General features: G+C 37.4%; 1 protein-coding gene across 4 annotated transcripts in view; it reads left to right on the top strand.

Moving 5' to 3' along the window:
• MITF (melanocyte inducing transcription factor) overlaps window positions 1-26,420 on the top strand; it is a 286,241-nt gene that overhangs the window by 184,609 nt on the left and 75,212 nt on the right. For all 4 annotated transcript variants that reach the window (XM_090283843.1, XM_090283841.1, XM_090283840.1 and 1 more), the window contains exon 2: window positions 7,932-8,181. In XM_090283843.1, coding sequence (XP_090139969.1) covers window positions 7,932-8,181 — 250 coding nt within the window. The remainder of the gene's footprint in view (window positions 1-7,931; window positions 8,182-26,420) is intronic.

The raw sequence follows: 26,420 nt of genomic DNA, 5'->3' as shown, positions 1-26,420 counted from the left end.
CGCCTGGGCTCCTCCAGAACGGCCTACCACACCCAAACTTTCCTCCCGTCTCCACCATCCACTAGAGAAAAATATAAAGGAGAATTATGTTCTCACTTGCCCGGCAGCACGCTGTCTCCTGTCCTTCAGCGCCAATGCCACTTGGTCGAGTCCCGTCTCTGCCAGCGGGCAGAGATCCGCTCTCCGCCTGACTCCTCTCTGGGGTAGCCTGTGGTCGCCAAAAATCCTTTGTGTGCTTCCCGCCACAGCTCGGGCAGCCGCCCCAGTCAGGAATCCCGTTTCGTCCCCTTTTTCTCCGCTATCCTCACTAAACAGGTTGTTCCCAGATGGATTTTCTCTAATCCAGCAGTGCCTTGGCTCAACTCCCGCCAATGTCCAGCTGCTCACTGAGATGTTCTGTCTGCAATTAGACCAAACTGCAGACGGGTCTCCGGAGCCTAAAACCGCAACCTCTCCTCACTCCTCCGCCATCTTACCTCTCCGAAAGCACTTTCAAAGCTCCTCAGAATTTCTCTCAGCTGACAGAACAAACTGTTTGGGGGCAGTTTCCATGGAGTCAGCCTGCATGTTACTTTTAGTTGTGATAAAGTAGTTGTAACCATAAAGATCCATTGGCAATTTCTGGACTGATCCTTTTGTCTGTCTGGATTTATGGCCCACTGGCAGGGCTGAGTTGTCCTCTCATTCCATCCCATTTCATGTTGATTCTGTATCAGAAGGACTCTTCAGAGCTCTTGTCAGGCTTCTAAAGGTGAGAATGGAATGTGAATTTCCTCAGACATGGATGAAAATATTCTGGTCTAAGTCTCAGAGCTGTGGATGTATGCTCCAGCTTCTAACAGCTGGGTGATCTTGGGTGTTTGACTATTAGTTTCCGAACATGGCCAGGCATCCAAATCAGTTGCAGAAATTTTTGTAGACATATTGATTCCTGGGACTGACCTACACTGAAATCAATTTCTAGGGATGGAGACAGGGCATTTTTATTTTAGACAGTGTACTCAGCTGCTTTTGTGATAGCCAGCCTGGTGCATTTGGAAACTCCTGTGGCTTAACCCACTCATGACAAAGCTTTCTCATCTGCATTGCATGAAGATAACATTATTGTGCCTTTCTGTGTCTCCACTGTGGATATGCACATCAGCCATTGTGCTTTCCTGGACAGAATTACATTGTGTCCTGTTGCAGGCAAGTGCTAGGCTTTGAGCTCTATCAACTGAATGATTATAATGAATATTAATTTTTCCTCGAGAAAAATGCTAGGATTTTTACTTTATGACTCATGAGGTAATCACAGGAAAATTATTTTTTCTCTTCACCTCTGAAAAACTTTGTGAAGTTCTCTGAATTAAATATGGATTGCCTAAAACTTAAAAGATGAATCTGCTGTGGTCCAAACTTGCATAAAGGCATATACAAAATCACTTCCCTGTTCAAAATTTAATTACTTTCTTTTACTAATTTTTGAGCTCTGTTCCCATTATCAGACTATGTTTCAGTCATTGTGCTTAGCTTTTTACATCTATTACAGATTTTAATCATTACAATGCTGACAGGCAGATATATTAAACTCTTTATAAATAAGTAAAATCAAAGTTCAGAGATGGACTTACTTGACCACGATTACAGATTAGTAAGTGGCAGAGCTGGAGTCTGTGTGAGGATTTGAAGAGAGGAAATGGAGTGAAAAGTTAATCAACTTCTTTGGCCTAGATCAGGTTTTAGCTGATCACCCATTTCCTACCTTGGATGACCCTGATGGGGAGACCAGAGACTGATTCATAAGGCCTAATAAAGAGTTTGGTCTCACTGTCAAAGGTGTGTAGTAGTCAGGCAGACATCACTTGGATGCTAGGGAAGTGGATTTAATGGAATTGCTAATATACTTAAGTGGTTAACGAAGGCAGTAGAATTAACTATTTGAATTTAGGAATTTAACAGATAATCTGGAGCACATGTCTACCAGGTCCCTGTGGCTACCTAGTGTCCATATTCCAGCTGCTGGTTGAGCACTTTAGCTTGACTAACATTAGCTCACTCAATCAATATAGCGCCTTTGGGAGGAACATTTGGAAAGGCTTGGACAGATGTAACGGCTCCTCAAAGATCACTGTTCACCAGTGACTGAACTATTAAGTTGGCCAAAAAGATCGTTTAGTTTTTTCTGTAAAATAAAAGACACATTTTTTATTGTTGTCAATAACTTTACAGATTTGGATATTTTGAGTATGTTCGCTATCTCCCACGTGGTATAATGTTGATTGTTTTCAATTAATGTCTCGATTTGATTGCTATCAACCTCAACTGGTCTACTGACTTGGAGCATCGTCCACCAAGAAATCTCCAGCAGGAAATTTCGCAAACTATTTTTGGCACATTCGATCAGTCACAGCACCTTCTCCATACACCACACAAATATTTTTTTTTTTTTTTTGCATTTCAGTTGCATTTTTACTTTTCTTGAAATAACAAAAATATGCCAAATATATTGCATATTTTCTTCCATTTTCAATATTAAAATGGCTACACAAAAATCCACCAGTTTTGATTTTTTTTTAATGCACGCTGATATGACAGCTGTCACAATACAGTCTAACAAAATTGTATCAAATGAAGTTAAAGACCACTAAGTGCTACTAGAGCCATTTTACAGAAAAAAAAACCAAAAACAAATGAACTTTTTGGCCAACCCAACAGAATTTGAGCCCAATTGATGTCAGTCCTGCTGGTGTCACTGTTTTGCAGTTTCCAGTTCTCAGGGAAGTTGTATGTCTGGCTTCAGAGAAGTGCCAATAAAGGCTTTTTTGCCTCTTTACTTGACTTCCAAAGGGTAATTTCTTATGATAAGATGTATACCTTCCCACATGCAACTAGATAAGAGTCAGATAATCTTGATAATTGACTTAATCTTAAGGCATCTCATAAAAATTATGTGACCATTGCTTTAAACTCTGTTAGATTAGAGACCAGGTAGTACCAGTACCTGGTACAGAGGAAACACTTAATAACTATTTGTTGAATAAATGACCTTTACATAATCTGATTAAAAGGAATCAGACTCATGGAATTAGGATTATCTAATGCAGTTTGAGCTTCTTCGGCCCTGGATGAGTTCAGTTAGCTTTTAAAATTAAGTACATTTGGGCAGCTCTCCTTGCTTACCATTAGTAGCTTCAGTATCAGGTCCTCATTTTTAAAATGAACTTTGTGGTCACCTGTAACATTCTCATCTCAATTATGAGTTTAAAACATTATGCTCATTTGTCTTGCTAACATTTGGAAGTGTGGATTTTTATTTATAAGTTGATAATTGCAGATTCGATTATTTCTAAGAGAAAAGGATGTTAAAAGATCAAAAGTAAAGGTGAGATTCTGGGACTTATCTTGATGACGTAGAAATATCCCACAGGGAGTGTGTGTAATGAAGTGACTACAGTCTTCCTTTGCACTTTATTTTTGTAAGATTTATTAATAATGTCAATTAGTGAGCTTTGCTAGATTTTCTTTAGTGGGATTTTCTTTTGTTTATATAAGTCTAATATATAATTTTTTTCCTGATTTTGATATTTCAGTAGGATACTTTAAATGATATTGTTGTAGACTTTAAAGTTCAAAGCCTTAATGTGGCTGGTAACTCATAATTTTAATTGAAAATGTCTTGAGAATGCTTTACTATTAATTGAAAGGATTTTTCCCCAGTATCACAACCAATGATTTCTCTTGAGCAGCTAATTAGTACGATTATTCCACAGCTGCATTTGCTAGAGCACAAAGGTTTGCTCCTGTTTTTATCAAAAGGATCAGCCTCTCGGGGAATGTTTTAACCTGACAGGCTTTGAATACTAAGACTATCTATCTATCTATCTATCTATCTATCTATCTATCTATCTATTTATTTATTTATTTATTTAAAACAGTGTCCCCTACCCATTTTTTTCTTGCCTTAGGAAAGTACATTTTAGTTTTGGTTATTTTTTAACAGATCTTTATCAGGTGAATAGATTATTTTCAATAATGGCTACTTTTATTATGTAGATGAGTACATGGTGTTATAATCATAAGCAGGCTATCAACATTGTTCAATATAAGTGTGTCACTATAAAAAAAGAGGGTTTAGTTCTTCTGGGATGCTAAAGACTTCCAAGAGAACTAGTGTGCTGGAGACAGTCACTGTGTTCCCATCTTATTGTCAAAATACTTTTTCTAGCCAAATGGTGACTTTGATCACTCAAGTAATTTCTTAATGTTCTTAAATTAGTGGCATATACTCTGCCCTTGAGAAAAATCTTTATGGTTTTATTTAGCTTAGACAGGAAAAACTAAAAAAGAAATTTACCTGTAATTCCACTCCCATTCTGGCAACAATGATCATCTTTTAACATTCCCTGCTAGTCATGTGTGTATATTTGTGAGTACACATACTTTTACTTATTTTAAATTAGAATGTAAATACATTTTTGAATCCTACCTTTTAATTTACTCCTATGATATGCATTTTCCTCTGCTCTATAGTTATATATTTAAAAAATATTATCAAATTCATGTATCATTCGTGTGTTATGATTTACTTTCCTTAAAACTATTTTATGCTTAAATCTCTTAAATGGTTATTTTTTCCCCAGTCTTGTTGAGGTATAATTGACACAAATTATATATATATGAGGCATATAATGTGATGATTTGATACATTTATATATTGTGAAATGATTACAATCAAGCTAAATAACACAACTGTCACCTCATATAGTTACCATTTATTTATTTTCTTGTAAAGAGAAGAATTTAAGAATTCTCTTAGCAAATTTCACATAAAGGACACAATATTCCTACCTATAGCCTCCCCAGAACTTACTCATTTTGTAACAAGAAGTTTGTACCTTTTGACCAGCATTTCCCTTCATACTTTACTTAATCATTCTCATAGTAAGGGACAAATTTAGGTGGTTCAGAATATTATGCAATTTGAAAATAGTTTGTAATGTCAGGATTTCTACATTTTGAATTATTTTCTTAGGAAAGTTGTCCACTAATGAAATTTTGAGTCAAATTGTATGAACAGTTTCACAGTTTATAATACTGTTAAGTTGTTTCTTAAAGAACTATAATAATATAAGTATACCAGCAATGACTCGGAGTGATATTATCATTATACTTTTTCAATAGTGAACGTTTTTAAAAATTGAACCATACCTTGAATACTATTTAGCATCTGACTTTTATAAGTTTATTATATCAGGTCTGTACATAAGGTATCCAGCCATGTAATATGAAAAAGAGACATTTATTAAAGAAAATACAAGATACATTGTTCATAGAACAATGATACCAAAGCAGGCACCTTAGGACCTCACACTGTTCTCCCAGTTGCTATCAGCTGCCCTGTCATATTTTCTGGAATCTGATCAACAGTCTGAAATTTCTTCCCTTTCAAAGGTGATTTTAGTTTTGGGAAAAGTCAGAAGTTACAGGATGTTAAATCTGGGCTGTAGAGGGGCTGAGTCACCTGGGTGATCTGATGTTTTATCAAAAAACTCTGCATATGATATGATGCATGAGCAGGTACGTTGTCATGATGAAGCTGCCAATCACCAGTTGCCTGTAGCTGCGGCCTTCTAAATCATCCAAATAGTTTTCATGGAGGAGTGTTCAAGCTTAATGCAAAATTTGATGGAGGCTCACTGCTGTACTTACTCAGTCATTTTGAATGCGATGGCCACAATATGCTCATTCAATGGCGTCTACCACCCCCAGTACAGTGAAGACATTGTTCATGCATTCAGAGTTCAGTCCGCTGTCCTTAGCTGCCAGATTACATCGATGTCGCACAAACTGTTCTTGTTATATTAACAATGGCTGGACTTTTTCTGGTAGACCTTGTATTATGTTCCCTCCAATACTTCAAATACCCACCTAGCACCATAGATACATAATTATTACAATATTATTGACTACATTTTATGTGCTGAATTTTACATTTTCATGAATATTTTGTAGCTACCAATTTAATCCCTTCATCTTTTTCACCCAGCCACCCAGCCCACCACCCCTCTGGTAACTGTGTCTGTTCTCTGTGTCTGTGAGCCTGTTTCTGTTTTATTTGTTCATTTATTTTGTTCTTTAGATTCCACATTTAAGTGAAATCACATGGTATTTGTCTTTCTCTGTCTTATTTTACTTCGCATGATTCCCTCTAGGTCCATCTATGCTGTCGCAAATGGTAAAGTATATGATTGTCTAGCCACTACACTGTACACCTGAAATAATACAAAATAATATTGAATGTAAATTGTAAATAAAAAATAAAATTTTAAGTTCTTTTCAAAAAATAAAAGTGTGTAAGTATGCCTTAAAGTATGAATAAAAAGTAAGTTTTGTATAATTTTTATTCAGAACAATAAATATATTTCTATATCATTTTTAGTGGTAGCATAGTATTGCATTATATGAACCTGTCACAATTTACTGAAACAGTTTCCTGTGGTACGTAAAAAGTAAAATGCTAGGATGATTTTTATAATGTAGTTTTCTGGAACTGTACGAGGGTGAAGCACAAACATTTCTTCATCCCTTAGCATGTTTTGTTACCTACAGAGTTTGAAAAAGTTCATGAGGATGGTCAATGATTGAAAGGCTTTATTTTTTAATTTTTTTCTTTTAGAAGGTAAAGGCAATATTGGGGTTTATACTCAAGGAAGGGAGCTAAAGTTGCTTCCCTTGAAGAGTAACTTACATAGGAGTGAGTATTTTCTCAAATATTTTTTTCTCTATTTCCAAGTGCTAAAATTGTGTACTGTTTACCCAAAACATAGTTCTTAGAAAAGTATTTCCTAGAAATTAAAAAATTAAGTTTTCTAGGTAATAATAGCAACAGTGACTATTTATTGAGGCATGGTGCTCATTGTAATAGGAGATTGAAGTGAAGAATTTTATTATTTTATCCTCACAAACTCCCTGTGAGCTAGGGCTTTAAAATATAATGATGCAGCAGAAGTTTAAGAAACAAATCCCATTTTGTTAAATGGGTAATTGGGAAAAAAGCTTTTCTAGATACAGTGACTAAGGCAAAGAGAGGTTTGAAAACTTAATATCATGGAACTGGCAAGATAAGCAATCGAAAACCATATTAAGGAAAATTAGTAAGTCTTTTTTTTTCTTACCTTCTGACTAGTATCTGAGCATTTTAAACAATTTGGGGAAGAGTAAGTACCCAACCATGAGAAGTAGTCTTCATGGGTAAATCACAGAGTGTGTGTAGGAGGGGGCATGCCAACATTAATCAGAAGAAAAGACGGTAAAAGAAAACCAGGCAGAGAAGAAATGGGTTGTCAGACCAGCTCATCTTCTGCACCCTTTCCCAAAGACTAAGTGTTAATGTTCATGTCCAAATGCTTCTTTTATTAATGATTTTTACTTCCTGCATCTTAGAAAAATTTCCCCACTGACAAAATTCACCTTTTCTTTAAAGTGTGCCATGTTAGTAAACATTTTAGACATCTTCAAGGAACTGGGATAACATGTAGGAGTAGTTATTTGGTTAGATTAAGTTATGAAAAAGCAAATCAAGAAATTCATTCTTAAGTATGGAAATCTGGGTCCCATTGAGATAAATTGCGTCATGGCCCTTTGTATGGCAGTGCTATATTTGGTGGTGGTGAGTAACATGTAGTATAAAATGTAAAAAACAAAAGCAAAAACAAAAAAACCAATATAAGCCACATGATAAAAATGCCTAGATGTAATCAAGCTGACTTATTTTAACTGCTAAGGACTTCAGTCCTGTCACCTCTTGATTTTCAATTATGTGGAGTACTACTCTGCAACTTGATTATATTTGCAGTCTCATTTCATAGTTTGGTGCAATTTAGGGTACCCCAAAATGCAAATGAAGAATCTCGTTAGGAAACTAAATGTCTTTTCTTGGTTTTCCACAGCAGTTCCGAGGAGCATCCTAGAGCCTCCAAGCCTCCGATAAGCTCCTCCAGTATGACATCACGCATCTTGCTACGCCAGCAACTCATGCGTGAGCAGATGCAGGAGCAGGAGCGCAGGGAGCAGCAGCAGAAGCTGCAGGCAGCCCAATTCATGCAACAGAGAGTGCCCATGAGTCAGACACCAGCCATAAACGTCTGCGTGCCCACCACCCTCCCCTCTGCCACCCAGGTGCCGATGGAAGTCCTTAAGGTATGTGAGCGTCACTCTTGTTGGTTGGACCAAGCCCTCTGCCAAACCAGGGTTTTACATTTTCTAGGTGTTTTATTTCTTTGATTGTGTATTTGGTCATATTGACCCGTCTGAATCATATTTGTCATTGACAACCCCGTGGCTTTGTATTTGCAAACTCCTGTAAGTTTGGTGGTAACCCTCACTTAATGGGGTGAGAGTAATGTTCCATGAGAAACACAAGTAGGAATAGGTGTGTCTGCTGTAGCAATATCTTAACCTTTTTCTTTGGGGGAGTTTCAAAATGTACAAGTTATCTAAAATGAGCCTCTTCTAATAACATATACATTTCTCCTAATGAATTCCTTGGCCTTTATTTAATTTTCTTCTTTATTTACTAAATGATTTTGGCTATAGAATCTGACTCTTTTAGAAAATCTTTTCAGATATAAAACCGCAGAAGAGCTTCCTGCGCATTAGTAACCAGAGCACATAATCCTTTCATTGCAGTGAGTTGTCTGTTTTTGGGTCTTTGATTTCTTTCAGGGGTGGAAACTGCAGGAACTTGTTAGCATCTTTCTATTGGGACATATAACTTTCTAATTACAGGGAAATTGTTACAGGTTTAAGAATAGAATTCTACCTCACATGTGTCCACAGCACATTGGCAGATGCTCCTGGTTTAAAGATAAACACTCAACTCTTATATATGACTGATGCAAAGAAAGAGAAGTTCCCTTATTAAATTTTTTTTAACCTATTCACCTCATTGATTCATTCTAAAGAGTCCTGAGTGTTGCTGTTCATTAAACAATGTGAACTTTACACACCAGTGATTCATTGTTGGTCTTTGCATTCATTTGTGTGGTCAAACAAAACAAAACAAAACATCTCCCACTATTTCAAGTTTATTATTAAAGCATAGAGGAGATAACATGTTATAATTGGGAAGCAATAGATAATTCATTCTTACCAGGGAATAGGAAAGAGATTCTTTAAAACAAATTTAAAGTCAATTGTTTTTTATTTGCAAAGACTTTTTTTAAATGTAGTGATGAAATAAAACTCTTCCATGGAAAGAGCCAATTAAAATTCTGTTAGGGCAAAGAAGAAGCAAACAGTTTAGCATAAAAATTTTATTCTTATGTGATTAAAGTTCTAGATATTGCCTCAATTAATAGATATTTTATCTCCTATCCCCCACAAAACCAAGACAAGGTTTTCTCTTGGGAATAGATTATATATTCAGTATTTCTGTTGTGCTTGGGTGAAGATTGATCTAGCTTCTTTCAAACAAAGGCAGAGGACTCAGGGATAGACCTTGTAGACACATGTTAGATCTCATAACTAAAGAAACCTTGCATACCAGCCACTGTCGTATTGTTTACACACACCTTAAGCCTATGTTTTCACTGTCCCATCTGTGTAACACTGATTATCAGAGCACCTGTTTGCTCTGATCTTGGACTGGCAAGTTCATCAAAATTCTCTCCCCATCCCTGCTCTGCTTAGGAGAAATGGTTTATGAACTTAAAATCGATAAATATTGGCACTATATTTGTAACTTTAGGATATATTAAGTAGCTTGAAAGAATTTATATTTTAATTTTTTTTTTCCATCTCAGAGAATCTAAGGAATTGAGCAGATTGCTGCAGAATTAGAAATAATGCTTGCTGTTCATCAAATACAAAAGCACATTCTACCAGGACCCATTACGTTGTAAACTCAGTTTACTTCACCATTTATTTGGTAGTCATCTCATACTGTGACATCCCATTCGGATAGTTCTCCTATAGAGTCAGGATTCAAGTCCTTCTTTGTCCCTCATTCTATACCCAATGTCCTTGAGCTTTTGCTAATGAGGGCAAGGACAGATGACTGAATTGCTGGCCTTTCTATGTAACTTATGAAATCTTCCTGGTGTAGAATTTTCAAGGTGTTGCTGATATTTTTGGGTATAACAGACAATCATAAAAGGAGTTACAGAGGGATGGTGAATCACAGATTAGCAGGAGGGATACTCTCAGAGCTCACTTTGCATTTAGATATTGTTCCTGGTTTATTTAAATGGAAATACAGAACTATTAGCATCATGGTGGCTGTAAGAAGCAGGCACAGATGTTGCCATCTCCTTAGTTAGAGGAGTCTTTTGTTAGAGGCATGTCCTCATAAGAAAGGACGTCTGAGAATTCTAATACCACAGTCCATGGGCCATCATATATTTATTCACCTTCACTTGTGGGCAGTCATGTATTTTTGTCACCAGTGTGAGTCACAGAAGTATTCTGTGAGCCTTGATTTCAGAACTGTTTATGAACTTTAGTGTCCTTTTGTTTTTGGATCAAACTCTGTGTGTATATAAAGACACATCCTTCTTCAAGGGGACAAGGGACTCAGTTTTCAGGTTTGCACAGAGAGACCTCATTTCCCTACAGGGTTCTGAGTCTACTTGTAGTATCATTTTGATGTGTTCAGTGTCACACACAAGGTAATTTTATTTCTTTTTGAAATTCATTTTTTATTGATTTTTAAAAAAAATTACAGATAATACTTGTTAACTTGGAACAGATTTTCACAGTGCAGAAGAAAAAATGCATAGGAAACACTCCCTCCTGCACTTCCAGCTCCTCTCTCGTGGGCCTCCATGAGGGTTTAATGTTCACAGTTGGAGTGTAGCCTTTCTTACCTTGGTGGTTTCTAACCCTGCAATTGCTTTGTGAGGTGGTGAGGTCTGAAGAAGCATAGTGGGCAATTTTGGCCAGGTAGTCATAAACCCTATCTTTCTCTTTGTTCACATTTGCAAATAGAGCAAAAGAAAAAGAAATAGTTTCTTTTCTTTCTGGGTTGTCTCTAGTTTTGAGAATTTGACTTCAAACCTTGTTCTTCCTTAGGCAGAATAGGGACTTCTGACTCTGGTTTGAAAGCAGTCAAACTGTTCCAGTGTTACAGGTGTGCCCCGTCCACTGGAGCACTGACTGGTGGCCTGTTTCCTCCCATGCTGTGTGTGACCCCTGTGGGAAAGGACTCAATTATTTCAGGGCCGGCACAACTAGTTGCTCCTTAGAGTTGTCCTACACTGTTGTTGAAATCAAAAAACATAGGGTAAGTCATGCAAAAATCTTAGTAAATGTCTGTTTATTAATTTTAAGATATCATTTTCTGTCTGCACTGCCGTTAGTGACTAGTAACTAGTAACAGGATGCTAGCTGAAGAAAGTCATCTTTGCTTAGATTTTTAGGTTTAGTTCACTTGAAAGGGCAGACCTGTGGAGAGTAACTATCTAAAACAAATTATTCAACCTTGACACAGCTAAGCCTATGAATTAATTCCACTTTTCTGAAAACACCAAAACATCTGCTCTGATCACACATTACTTGGTAATATTGGCACTAAATGGAAATGATTTCTCCTCCTATGACCATTCAGACATTTCTATGTGGCCAAGGGGTCCAGTAAAATCAGGGTGATTTGATTTCCTCGTGTGGTGGTTAGGGTCAGCCGTGCTTGTGGACACCTGCACCATGCAGGTCGGGGGTGGTGGGCCCTCATCCTGTTGATGTGCTACTTGGCAATCACTAAAGTCATCTTGTGGGTTTACACGAGAAGGCAGCTGCTCAACTCTTCTTCTGCTGTTAAAAGAAGCCATACTGACAGGTGCACTCTCCTTTCATTTGCATAGTTCTCATAATTCTATACTACTGGGTATCAGGGTAGCAGCTTAAGGAGAATGTTAAGGTCTGGGACTTAGGACTGAGGACTAAAAATTGCAGTGGTCTTTTTTTATCTCTCTGAATGGTAACTTCTTTTTCATGGGATGAGGCCTCTAGAACATGCATCTATAGCAGAGGTGATATTGCCCTCAAAGGGGCAAAATTTGGTTCTTGGATGGCAAAAAAGTCTTAGATATTAAAATGGTTTGTGGTGCTGTAAGGAGCCATAGTAAGTACATAAACAGATATACAGTATATGTATATGTGTCTGAAAATTTTATGGGGATGGTGATGAGGGAGAGGTAATTAGGGGGAAAAAAAGTCTAAAAAGGCTCCTTATTGGGGGTGATAATGAAAAACCGATTGAGAAACATTCCTGTAAAGTACTCATCATCTTTCTCATTTCCTCTTTGTGTTGTGTTTAGAGAACATTTAAGGCTCTTAAAATTGTGACTCCTACAATCCAGGTGGTCTGTATCTCCCTAAGGAAACTGTTATTATAGCAGACAGGGTTAGCTGGTCCAGCATCCCTGTGTCTCCGATGTGGGAATTGAGACAAAGGGATTAAGGAAGTCACTGAAGCAAGTGGTATTCCATGGTCCAGATTTCTTAACTGTTGGTGGTAATACCTCTCCTAGAGTGAACAATCTGAGAAACTTCAGAAGGGAGAGATAGCAGTGTTCAGTGTCTTAACTGACGTTGTAGCTTAGGGGGTGTTGCAATATCTTAAAACTTTACTAGGCATTACTGGCATAAATGTGGCACTACATAAAGCAACTTGGAGGATGTGACTGCCAGGACTAAACATGGCATATCCTTTATCTCATTTATCCCTCTAATAACCCTATGGAACAGGTAGGAAAAACCCTTATCTTCCACACAGGGAAACTAAGGCATAAAGAAATTGTCACCAGTTCCGGGTCACACAGTTCCATAGCCTACCTTATTGACTTATAACCAGATACCCTGTTGCCTCTATGGTTTCTACAGAATCCAAGGATGTACTCTATAAACATTTCTAAAGAATCAACAGTAACAGAATATGTTTGGGTAAAGTGAGAGGACAAAGAGAAACTACAGAGGCATCTCACAGACATAACCAAGGGTGCATGATCTTAAGCATTTGGAATTAGTAAGGGCCATCCATATAGAACAATGAACATCCATGAGTCTCCATGGTATGCCTGCTGAAAGACCGGCGTGCATCCTTACATTGATCACCATGTTAATTCATGGTTTAGCTACAGTCATCATTGTCGATCAGAAGCACTTACAGTGAAAGTTTCTGAAAAAACACGCAAAGATTGTAACTGAAGATCACCTATGTTCTAAAGATCCTATTGGCCCAGGGTATCACAATTCATCTTGCTTTACAGTTTATATATTTTAATAATACATTTGTTTTATTTCAAATAATTCTTGAAATAATTTGATAGATTCACAGATCTTTTAATAAGAATTTTCTGCTGAAATTGTGGTTGTATTTTTAGTTTTTCTTCTCCTTGCCACCCTGCAGTATTAGAGGTTTGGCTGTATTTAACACTTGAAACTGGAACTTCAGTCCTGGTTGTTTTTCTGTTTGCTTTTAAGTGAATAATGTCGGCTGTAATAAATCTTAAGTTATTGTGTAAAAAGGTCACTAAGTCTTCTTTTCAAATATTACCTACTTAATCCTAGCAACCAAAGGAAGGACTTAGATTTGAAAGACCACTGATTGACTATCTTCCATATCAGGGATTTTCAACCATTTTCATCTCATGGTACACATAAACTAATTACTAAAACTCTGTGGTACATGAAAAAATGTATTTTTTGCCAGTCTGACAAAAAATTAGGTATAATTTTGATTCATTCACACCAAATGCCTATTGTTGTTTTGACTGTTGTCTTTCTTTTTATTTGACAATCTAAGGGAAAAGAGGTCAGTGCCCCTGACTAAGTAGTTGGGTATTGCATGTTTTCAAAATTCTTGTGGCATACTGGTTGAAAATTGCTATTCTATAGGTATACTCTTAAACAATAGAAATTGTGGACACGTGTAAGAAAAATCTAATTTTAACATTGCCTTATTAAAATAAGTGAGTGTTCTGTGTTTAAAATATGTAAATCAGTACAGTGGCTTTGCACAAGGTTTAGCTGCAATCAATACTAGAATCTTGGTTCTTGCCCTAAATATGTCTTTTTTTATTGACTTCTTTGAGCCTGAACTTTAAGGAAAATTTAGCTCCTGCCAGTACTATAGTCTCAGACCTTGTTTATAAAGTTGGATGCTTTTTGTGTTTTCATTTATAACTTTGTGAAAATTAGATGAATCAAAATTAGAGCATATGAAGCAGCTGTTGAAGTAGATCATGGTTCTAGGAAAATAAGTGTTTTAATAACTTAAAAAAAAGAGAGAGAATATCCTAGAAAAGGGTATACATAAATCTATACCAGACTGATTCTACCAGTTACCTCTGGAATGAGATTTAGGATTGGAGCTGATGGTGGTCGGAATCTTTATTATTACTGTTTTTACTAGGAAAGCATGTGTATTCATTCTTAATATAATTAAAATGAGTGTCTTTCATTAATTTTATTTAGGAGTATTAGCAAAGTTCTCTTCACCCATAAGTTTTTGAGCAGCACATTTCTGTCAGGTGAATTTACTAGACTTATTGATGCACATTATGTAACTCTAATGGTCTTTTTCACAGGAAAGATAGCAAGGTGTAAGGGTCCTGAAAATTAAAAATGAATAAAAGGATTTGAATTACTAGGTTGTGAATAATTTTTAGAAGTAGTTAAGAGGACCGACATGAAAAGAAAAATTCAAATTTCTACTACCTTACCAGCAGGCATAGTTTTGTCATAATCTCCCCTCTTGGCCCTGAGTTTTGTATAATTAAAATTTAGGAGCTGGAAATTCTGTTGAGACTTAATTAGAAGCGACAAACCAGAGCCATTCCTGCTGGTTAGGAAAGGCTTAAGAAATTCTTATTGGCTAAATTACAAATATGTAACATTTTTTCTGAATACTACATGGTAGTACAGAATGCCTAAAGGTGACAAGATTAGCTCTGTTTTTCTAGTGAAGTAGTAAAAATTAGATTAATGAGTACCAGGCAAAGAACCTTTTTTTTTTTTTTTCCCCAAAAGAAATCTTACCTTGAGTACTTCTGGCGTAGAGATCAGTGCCTTAATTAGCCACATGTTCTTTTTACCTCCTGGGAAATAAGTACAGGATAAAATTGGGGATCAAGACATAGTGGCACATTGATTTAGCACACACTGCTAAGTAATTCATCAAGGAATGTTGGTAATTAGTCCTACCTCTTTCAACTCTTGGCTTAGTTCATAAAACTGGTTGATTTAAAATAATGCCTGCTGATTTATTACCAACACATTTCAAGACTGAGACTTGGCCCTTAAACAAAGCAATATTGTGCAGTGATAGAAACGTGCCCACTTGTAAATACAAATTCTAAAGGGCCATCTATAGTCCCCTGTTAACTTCCTGTGTTTTCTTTTACCCAATTCAGCATATTACTGGGCTTTCTTTTATCTCTTGGTGAAGAGAAAGAGGGAGCAAATTAGAAAAAAACTCCAGGCTCTTGAAGGTTTTGGATGTGAGAGGTGCTTGTCAGAGTGTATTGGCTCGGTGTGGTTTGATGGAATTTAATTTGAATCCTTCATCTGGTAAGACAAGCTGTAGTAATGGCCTTTGGTCATCCTGCATTGTTACGTGATGGTGATATTTATGACAGCCAGGTTAATCTTAAAAGATTGAATTTATGAGAAGTACAGACCATATGACTTCAGCCCCCGAAACTTGGTATCTAAACACCATAGTAAATTACTATCTGGATGCCAAATTCCCATTAATGACAGCGCATGTGCTTCATTATGCATTGAGATATGATCATAATCAGTATCCTTGCTGAAAATCTAGGATTAGCCTGCCTCCAAAACTTAACTGGGTCACCTTGAGCATGTTTCCTGTTCTTTTTGGGCCTCAGTGTGCTCATCTGTGGAATGAAGGTAGGAGTGCTCTAGAGAGTCTTTGGAAGGGTTAAATGAGATAACTCACCCAATACAGCACCACCCAATAGAAATAAAATGTAAGCCACATAAAAATATTTAAATTTCCAAGTAACCATATTAAAAACAATAAAAATAAACAGGTGAAATCAATTTAATAATATATTTTATTGTCCTGACTAGTGTAGCTCAGTTGGTTGGGCATCGTTCTGCAAAGCAAAAGGGTGCTGGCTGGATTCCCAGTCAGGGCACATGGCTGGGTTGCCGGCTAGTCCTGGTTGGGGTGCATGTGAGAGGCAACCAACTGATTTTTCTCTCACACCTTGATGTTTCTCTTTCCCTCTTTCTCCCTCCCTTCCCCTCTCTCTATGAATAAATAAATAAAATCCTTTTAAAAGAAGAATATATTTTATCACTCAGTGTATCCAAAATATCATTTCAAAATGTAATCAGTATTAAAATTAACACGGTTTTAAAATTCTTTACAGTAGGTCTTAATATTAGTCTTTCATACTAAGTGTTCAAAATCAGGTGTATGTTTTATACCTACAAGCGCATCTTAACTTGCATGCTGAATTTTCATCAGAATTACTCCATCTACGTTTAGGTTTTTATGAGATTTAGTTGATAAAATAAATTTATATACCCAAGCTGTTTCAAACATATTTAAAAGATTTCCAGTAATTGAGTATGTCTTTAAATTTATGTTTAAGGAAAATAAAAATAAAACATTCATTTCCTCTGTCACACTGGCCACATTTTCAGCGCCAGTAACCACATGTGACCTGTCGGTCTTTGCATTAACACAGATTGAAAGCACTTAGGACAGTGTTGGAGTAGATGGAAAGTGCTCAGTCAGTGATTCTGTTTCATTGTTGTTCATGAAGAATTATGTAATCATTTCTAATTATCAATCACCCATTACAGCAGTTTTCACCTACTTCCTGTCTTTTTAAAAAAATAATTTATTTGTTTATTTATTTTATTTTTAGAGAGAGGGGAAAGGAGAAAGAGAGGGAAAGAAACATCACTGTGTGGTTGCCTCTTACTTGCACCCCCAACTGGGGACCTGACGTGCAACCTAGTCATGTGCCCTGACTGGGAATTGAACCAGTGACAGTTGGCTCGCAGGCTGACGCTCAGTCCATTGAGCTACAGCAGCCAGGGCTACTCCCTGTCTTTATGGCTGCTGTTACACCCACCTAACACTGTTGTTGGCCTGCTGCCTTCCTCGCCATTGAAGGAAACAAACAAACAAACAAAAAATATTCAGTTGTTACTTTCTTACTTAAAACCCTCTGGTGCCTAAGTTTGCTGACATAACCAATGGACAGTAGATATTTTGGGGCAGGAGAACATAATGAAGAGACACCCTTGGTAATGTGGCATCTGGGCCCATCTCTGCCAGCAGCCTTCCACAGAGGCCTGAGTGTGGGGACAGCTTTTGACTTGTTTGTCATATAGCTCACTCCAGTTTCTTTCAGACCTCACATAACACACTTATGTACCACAGTCCAGGGTTTCAAAAATGTCTAAGGCCTTGGGAATATGTAAGCATTTCATCATTGTTCTTGGTACAAAAATGACTTTGAAGGAAAAGGATACCAGTTAATCCTAGGTTGTTCTTTCACTATATACTTAATGGCAGCTATGTTAACATGTAGATTATTGAAATCTAGTTTTGTGAAGAAGTTTTAGATATGTTTATTATCCATGCTCATGTCACTAAAGCAATTTCTTTTCTCAGCTAACTGCAGTATATTTTTAGGACTTGGCAGCATAGCTGGTTATTCAGTGAAGCAGGCTTTCCTCCTTTTCTTATATGCCAGGCACCCAACATTTCTGATTTGATACTAGTTTTGACCATTTATTAAGCCAGAAATAATATATTTAAATTATAATTAAAATTTTTTAGTTACCTTGTCATTTCCTAATGCAAACAATGAGTTTATTGTATAGTTTATTGTTTAGTTACAATAAACAAGAATACTAAGAGAGCAAAAATATTAATCATTCCATGACTTCCTGAAAGAAAAATTACTATGTTATAATATATTATGGTCTTCTTAATTTAGAATTATGTATTTTCCTTAGTGTTTATTATTTTATTATTGTCTTAAAATGTTAGTAAACACAAAGACTTTTGTAAAGTTGATTGCAATTTTCCTAGTAGCTTTTTATACTCGAATTAAAATCATATACCATAAGAATGTTTTCAGCTCATTAACTGGCATAATTTTGATAGACTTTATAATACAATGTTGAGTGTATGGGTCATTGTGCCCATTTTTATTGACCCATAGGATCACTGATATCTCATAGCAAGAGAAAAAACAGAACATTCTAAAAGGTCTGTTAATTTTGATATAAAGCCCTCATTCAGTTAGACATGAACCTAAGGTATGTAGAACTTAACCCTAAATAGGGTTTCTTGGGAAGTATTCTGTAGCTTAGTAGTTCTCAAAGTGTGATCTGGGGCCTTAGTCCCTGTATTACCAGGGAGCTGCTTAGAACCAGAGATGTAGAAATGTGGAACAGACTGACAGCTGTAAGAGGGGATGGGGGGTGGGGTGGGGAATGATTGAAAGAAGATGAAGGGATTAGTCAAAGAACATATAAGAATGACCCATAGACGTGGACAACAGTGTGGGGTTTGACTATGAAACAGGGGGTGGGCTCAGTGGGCAAGGAGGGAAAACTGTGAAAACTATAATAGCATAAACAATAAAAAATAAAATAAAGTAAATGCAAACTTTTTGAGTTTCTTCCATGTCTCTTGAGCCCAAACTCTATAGGTGAGTGCCTATTAACATATGTGTGAGCCAGCCTTCTGATTGATTCTAATGCATGGTCACATTCGAGAACCATTTCTGTAGAGACCTGAAAGTTAATTTGTAAGTAACATAAGAAAAATTAGGAAATGTTAGTGCAAATGAAGTCAACCAAGTTTCATCACTCTAGGACTTCTTAGACCTACAATAAACAGGTAGAGAGTTGGAGCACATCTCCAGCAGTGTACAGTAGATGTGCTCTTTGAGAAGAGAGGGGAGGAGAAAGACAAAGTTTTGCTTTGTGTATAATTGATCAGTGGAAATTGCAAAATATCCAATATCTCTTTAGAATCTTTTCTACATGTAGCACATTCCATTATATGGAAAGTTGATAAAAATAGATTCATCCTGTCAAATCTTGGAGAGATGAGTTGCAAATAACAAGAAATTCTAAAATTACAGTGGTGCCCACTGTGAGCTGCAGAAACCTGTGCCTTTGGAGGAACTCTGAGAGGTCAATGAATCCATTTGTCCATAAATATTTGTAAAATAAATCTTTACCTTGTGTGTGTTGTGTATATATACAACATATACACATACATACATATATACCTATGTAAATACATATGCATTAGTATATACTGTGTTCACCACAGAAGTCTGCATTTAACTGCTGCGATGAACACAGTACAAATTGATATACCTATGCCATATATTTCTTTCTTTTCCTCACTTTTGACATTTTCTTAATCAGTGAAAACTAAGCACAAGATCTAATCAAATAGGGCCTTAAAATAGAGGTGGATTTAACGGCAGGTGCACCGGGCATGCGCCCTGGGTCCCGATTTCTGAAGGACCCTGCAAAACCCCAACTTTACACTTTTTTCTAATGACACCAAGTCTGGTTTCATATATGCAATTTTAATTACATTTACAATCGGCGGTAAAACCTGATAATATGTTTATATTTGCTTATTTTCATTAGTTCATTACTACACTGCATACTATACACGTACTACACTGCATAGGCCCCGCGTGGCTGCGTTGCCGCTCATCCGAGCAATAGAATCATATTTGCTACTTTGTACTTACAAAGGTTCTCTTGCAGTGCAGACTTACAAAATACACAGGGATGTAGATTAGTTTGTGGATATGTACTTGCTTCAATTAAGGTTTGAAAAATAGTTTCTGTGCGTATAAATAAATATTCAGGTAAGTTGAAATTATATTAAAATTAAATTAATTCCTATTGTTGAAATTATATTAAGATAAAATTAATTCCTGTTGTTACATCAGCACCTGGATTTTTGTAGTTTATGAATAATTTTTGAATTTTAATTAATCATTAATTTATTGCACTAAATGAAAAATCTCTTCTCTAGTATTCTAATCATTCAGACTATTAAGTTTTATATTTTTCTTTTCATCAGTAGCTAGAAAAATGAAACGACACCAAAACTTGTGATTGTTATTATGCTATTATTAATTATATTATACATATATTCAAATTTTATTGGAAATAAAGCATTAATAGTACGTAATATTTCTTATTTATTTAAAAATATGGTTAACATGTATTGTTATTTTCCCTGTCTCTCTCTTTTTTTTTAAAGGGCCCAGTATTTTCTTCTGCGTCCAGGGCCTCAACCAACCTTAATCCTCCTCTGCCTTAAAATATTTGATTTTTAAAAAAGGTTAAGCCTGGCTGGTGTGGATTGAACTACTTCTTTTTAGGAAACTTTTTAAAAACTATCAAGTATTATTTATTCTTGTTTCAGAGACTACTCTCTTTTTTTTTCAAATTGGATTTATTAAATGGTAACACAAAATGACCTATTCAGAGTATGTGGGACCTAATACCTCTGAATTCACCAGCAGCGGGCACTGATGGTTATGGCATCAATGGTCTTTCCTGACGTATCCATAGTCGTGGATTTGCCTTTCACACTGTAGCATTGACTTCAGCAGAAAGTAGTCTCCTTTTTTCTTTTTCAGTATTATTTTTCTGCCTGAAGATAGTATCTCTAGTGCCTATGGACAGCTTGCTTCCTGGTTGGAATAAAACAAACATTCATTTTTGGAAGCTCCACAGGAAGACTAACTCTTTCTGATGCCTGAGTCCTTCACTTGCCCTCAGTATGCAGGCCCAAGCCCAGCACTGGAAGAGCATGCTCATGTAGGAACCCTGAGGTGCACTTTTCCTCTACCAGAAGACACAGGCTATCTTCTTACCTCCTTCCTTGTGAGAGGAAAAAATCAGAAAGAACCCTAAGATGCCCCTTGTAAACTTCTGCACTGACCATGAACCTTGTTTTCTAGATCTACTTTGCTTCTCTGTTAAGGTTTCCATTTTTCAATTAAAATTCATTCACAGAACTCTTTCCCAAAGGCACTTGATTATGTGTTCTACCTGCTCTCTGGTTGTAGCATTACTGTAAGGACACGGGCCCCAGAGTTAGATGGGCCATGTCCAAATCCTCTTAACTTCAGTTCATTTGTGTAACAGGGATAATGAAGTCCTTGGTTCATAGTGCTACTGTGGGAAATAAGTGACATGATGCTTGCAAAGCACTTAGCAGTGGCACAGTACTTATTAATGCTGATCCCTGTCACCAGCATTTCAACCAGAGACACACACCAAATCCACAGCGATAAAGCCACATAATGGGTTCTTGAGAAATGACCAAAATGTTAATGCTTTGGCAAAAGGAAAGGGAAGTTGATTCTGAATACAATCTGGTATTAATTTCTCTAGAGGTATATGGGATGTGTGAAGATTTTTTTTAACTGATAGCTATTGAATAACATTTCAGCAGAAGAAATTTTTATTTTTAAAAGTCACAAAGTCACTTAGCTATGCAGGCTCCCTTAATAGTGACTTTTTCTGTGGGATACTGAGCAGCATGCTTGGCCACAGTTTCTAACTTCCCTCCAAATTATACCCATTACTTAAAATTCTTAGAAGTTGTTTTGATGATTAAAAAAAATTAGGCAACTGTTAAATGACTAGTTACAGAAAATTCTGGGAAAGTGATAAAAATTGGGGTTAAAGAAAAATTAATAGATATCAGGCAGTCAAAATTCTTCCTGATTCTGAAGTTAAATTTTTACTTAGAAGCTAAGAAGTCAACAGTTTGGGTTCTGGAACTCTGGTTAAGTATAAGTGGCAATATATGTTTTTATTAACTGTTCACTTTTGAAAGCATTATTATTTTTAGGCAAATAGAGATTCAAAGTACATTTAATCATAGTTTCTCATCCCTGAGTGCTGGGACCCATTTTATAGAACCAGTCAACTGATGGAAACCCATATATGTGTTCAGAGTTTTGGTCTCTAGTCAAATTGCATTAATTATCTGTACCTAGTCTCACATGCATGGTGATTATATGGCTTCTCCCTTACATGATATGTTTATTTCTTTTCTAGCCTAACATCCTGCTCTGCCCTCTCCTGTATCTTGTAATTAACATGATTTTAATCTTTCCTTTTTATACTTTTTTCTTTTTTTTTTTACCTTTTAGAAATATGTCACCTTGAGTGTTCTGTAGTCAATACTAACTTACTTGCTATTTTTGCTATTAAACCACTTATCTTATTTTTGTGTTATGTATTATCTTGAGGTAAGACCAAAGCTCTTTCTTCTGATGGATCTTACAAGGATTCTCTAGGCTCAGTCAATACTGCAGCCCTGAAATCCACTGTGGTCTACAATCCCATGCATGGACCTGTTGTGACCTTAAGGAAGTTGCCTTTATGGGCTTCAGTCATCCATCTCCTCCTAACTCTGACATTCAGTGAATTGTTTTCCTTTTCCTTGAGATGTGTTTACTTACAGATCACTAAAATTTTATTTGTGATAAGATGAAGATAACAAAGGACTTTAAAAGCCCTAGACAAAAATATTAGGTTTGTTTTAAATATACAGAACAGTCGTCGGCGGCGGCGGCAGCCGTCCGTCTCGAGAGACGATGGTGTAGCTTCTTAAGAGTCTATCTGCACCGCCGAGAATGGTTGTGCAGTCCAACTCGGGAGTGACACGGTATATGACTCCTCCCGTGTTGAATCGACATCTTGCGATGACGCTGGAGTGTCCTCTCCAGTGAAGCTGAAGCTACAGAGCCTGGGCAGGGTGATATGGAGGGTCTGCTGTTGCCCATGCAGCAGACCCCCCCTCTCTTCGCAGCTGAAGGGTCCAAGGGAAAGACGGAGTCAATACAGCTTGGTTTCAGGTGCGCCGCAGGAGTTGCCGGTGTTGACTAAAACGTCAAACCGCCTTAGGGACTCCAGCTCCGGATTTTTCTGTCGGGGTTTACTCCCTTAGCCTTTCCCCTGAAGAGGTATGCCGCAAGGCAGCGGAGGTTTTTTGGAGTCAGAGTTTTCCTTCTCTGATATACAGAACAGATGCCATGAAAAAGAACCTCAGTGTATATAATGCTTGCAGCTATACCATAGTTTAAGTGACCAGTTTCTCCTTCAGGGTAGCAAAAGGTGATCTGGAAAACCTCTTTTATTGTTTATATTATTTTATATATTACGTATTATAGTTATATTGTTATAACAGTAATAATATTAATACTGGGGTGAAAGATGATGGCAGAGTAGCTAGCAGCCCTGTCCACTTGCTCCCATTCCAAACTGGACTTGGAGTGAAAACACAGAAAGGAAAGTGAAGGAGAGCGGTGGTGAGTGAGCCCGAACACAGACAAGAATGCAAGGACTGAGCTAGAGCAGCCAAGAACTGGTGCATGCAGGGCTCCCAGGAGCTGGCAGCCTATGCTTCCTACGTGGGGGCTTGCTACGGCTGCCCAGCCCAGCGTGTGGATTGGCTCAGGAACCATGAGCTACCCGGGGCAGAGAGAGAAGGCCTGGGAGGTGTGCAGACCCCAGAAACTGCCCACCCAAGGTGAAAGATTGATGGAGGGAGCAGGGCCAGGACTCCACCACCGCCTGATGTTACTGAATCACCACAGTTTCTTCCAGGTGCCATACCACCCGGGAAAGATCCAATTAGAAACTTTATGTTAAACAGAGGCTCGGGAAAGCAGAGGCCAGCCCTGACCCTGAGAGACTGTGATTTTGGGGAGGGAGTGTGCATGGAAAATGGGGAACCCAGGGGCTGGTACTGCAACAAGAGGACCACACAGATTTTTAAAAGGAGAGCCAAGGAAGGACCTGAGACTCAGCAGGAACCCAGGGCTCACACACCTATGTGTGGGCACAGCGGTTCTGCTAAACAAAAACTCAGAGGGACATAGTGCACTGCAGGACCAGGGAATGGGAGCTGACCCAGTCCAGCTCAGAGCAGAGGGCTGGTCAGAGAGTAGAATTCGACAGAGCCACCAGCGAGAGAACAGCAAGCTCAGTACTAAGATGCAGGAGCTGAATGCAGGAGTACCCTGCTGGGAATATTTCTGCAGAGGAAAGAAGAAAAAGCTCTAAAAAGGCCCTTTGCCAGATACCAGGAGCTACACAGTTCCTCTGGCCAACAAAAAACTTCCATAGCTCTTAAATAGACATATATTGCCCTTTAGATCCTAATATGACACCAGGTTTTATATTATTGTTTATTTCAAACCTCATGTATTTCCCCCTCCTTTCTTTTACCCCATTTTACCTTCTTTCTTTCTCTTCTTATCTTGGATTTAAATTCTGTTTTTCTCTAGTTACTACTTGTTTCCATTCCACACTCTTACTACTTCCCTCCCCACCAGCCTCTCAAAACCATTTGCGATTGTCATTAGCTGTCTTATATTATTTTTTTATGTTCTTAAAATACCTATATTTGCACCCCACCTTTATTAATCTTACTTGGTAGTTGTGAATAAGATGGTTACTAATACATTTCTTCAAGCTCATATCTAAATAGTCACTATTTTGTATTTCAAATCTCCAGTCTTACCACTCCCCTCTCCTACGCCATCTTGCCTTGCTCCTGCCATTTGTATTTTTAATTTTAAATGTAAATTTTCCCCTGTCTTAGCCTGGTTTTCATTCCTCACTTTCAGTGTTCCTTTTCCCTCTACCCTCTGTTCCCTCTAATACCCAATCCACTACATAAATCTTAGCTCATTTGTTGTTGATAGTGCTGGGAGGGACCTTGTTCTCCAGTTAGGTCCCTATTATTTGTTATATATATAATTTTTAATTGTTTTTTCTCCTTTTCCCCTTCTTTTTCTCCCATTATACACACACACACACACACACACACACACGGATTTTTAAATGTAGGCTTAAACCTAATACTTTACACTTCCCTTCTCTTACTCCACTCTTGCCTTCCCTCCTCCCTTTTTTACCTATGAGGTAAATTTTACCTTTTTTCTATGCCTTGTCTCTATTCCCCACTCTTATTATTCCTTCTCCCTCTGCCCTCACAAAATCACCTTTCTCTCAGTTAGTCATCTCATATTTGTTTTTCCTTTCTTATAGTCTTAATCTTTTTATACCTATAGTAATATTCCTGCTGATAGTATGGTTGTGGGTGGAGGGTATTTTTGTGGGTGTGGGTTTATATTCTGGGCGGTTTGGTTTTGTTCTGATAGAAATGGTACAACAAAAAGACGTGGTGGGCAGAGTGACCTTCAGCCAGCCAACCAGAGAGAAAGACCCACCAAAGAATGACCCAACAGCAACCAAAACCCAATTACAAGCAGAAAGCCCACATACACAGCATAAACAGAAGCCCAAGAGCACCAAGCTCAAGAGCTCAAAGGAACTATACCACTGAGTCCCATAGGCCTCCTAACACAGAACGTCACACCACAAAGAGGGAGGCAAAGCAGACCAAGCTAATATGCAGAAACAAACAAGAAGAGTCACCTAAAATGTGGAGACAAACAAACAACTACCAATTGAAAGAAAGGAGGAATTGCCAGAAAGACTGCTAAATGAAATTGAGCCAAGCAAACTATCAGAAATTGAGTTCAAAATAATGGTAATAAGGAAGCTCAACAAGCTTAGCGAAAACTACAAAGAACTCCAGGGAAACTACAAAGAACTCCAGGGAAGCTACAAGGAACTTACAGCAAACTACAGCAGCATGAAAAAGGACATAGAAATTATCAATAAAAGCCAAAGGAAATGAAGGATACAATGGATGAAATTAAGAACACAGCAGAAGGAATTAAAAGCAGGCTTGATAAAGCAGAGGATCAAATCAGCGAGCTGGAGGACAAAGTAGAAAAATATTCCCAGCCATAACAACAAAATGGAAAAAGGCTCAAAACAATGAAGCAGTGTTAAAAGAGGTACAGGAGCACGTGAAACATAATATTCCTATAATAGGAATACCAGATGGAGAAGAGAAGCAAGGGATAGAAAATCTTTTTGAAAAAGTGATGACAGAAAACTTCCCTAACTTGATGAGAGACTGTCACACAAATCCAGGAAGTGCACAGGGTCCCAATGAAGATGAACGCAAAGAGGCCCACTCCAAGACATATCATAATTACAATTGCAAAATTAAAAGACTAAGAATCTTAAAGGTAACAAGAGAAAAACAGCTAATAACATAGAAGGGAAACCCAATAAGACTATCAACTGATTTTACAACAAACAATACAAACCAGAAGGGAATGGCAAAAAATATTCTAAGCAATGAAAAGCAAAGGCCTACAACCAAGAAGACTCTACCTAGCAAGGCTGTCATTCAAAATGGAAGGCGAAATAAGTTTCCCAGAAAAGAAGGCCAAAAGAATACATTTCCACACAACCAGCATTACAAGACATGAAAAAGGGACTGCCTCAAGAAGATGAAG

Source organism: Furipterus horrens, unplaced genomic scaffold, assembly GCF_987537825.1.
Source record: "Furipterus horrens unplaced genomic scaffold, mFurHor1.1.pri manual_scaffold_7, whole genome shotgun sequence".
NCBI classification, from domain to species: domain Eukaryota; kingdom Metazoa; phylum Chordata; class Mammalia; order Chiroptera; family Furipteridae; genus Furipterus; species Furipterus horrens.
This window is presented reverse-complemented; position numbering and strand designations above follow the sequence as displayed.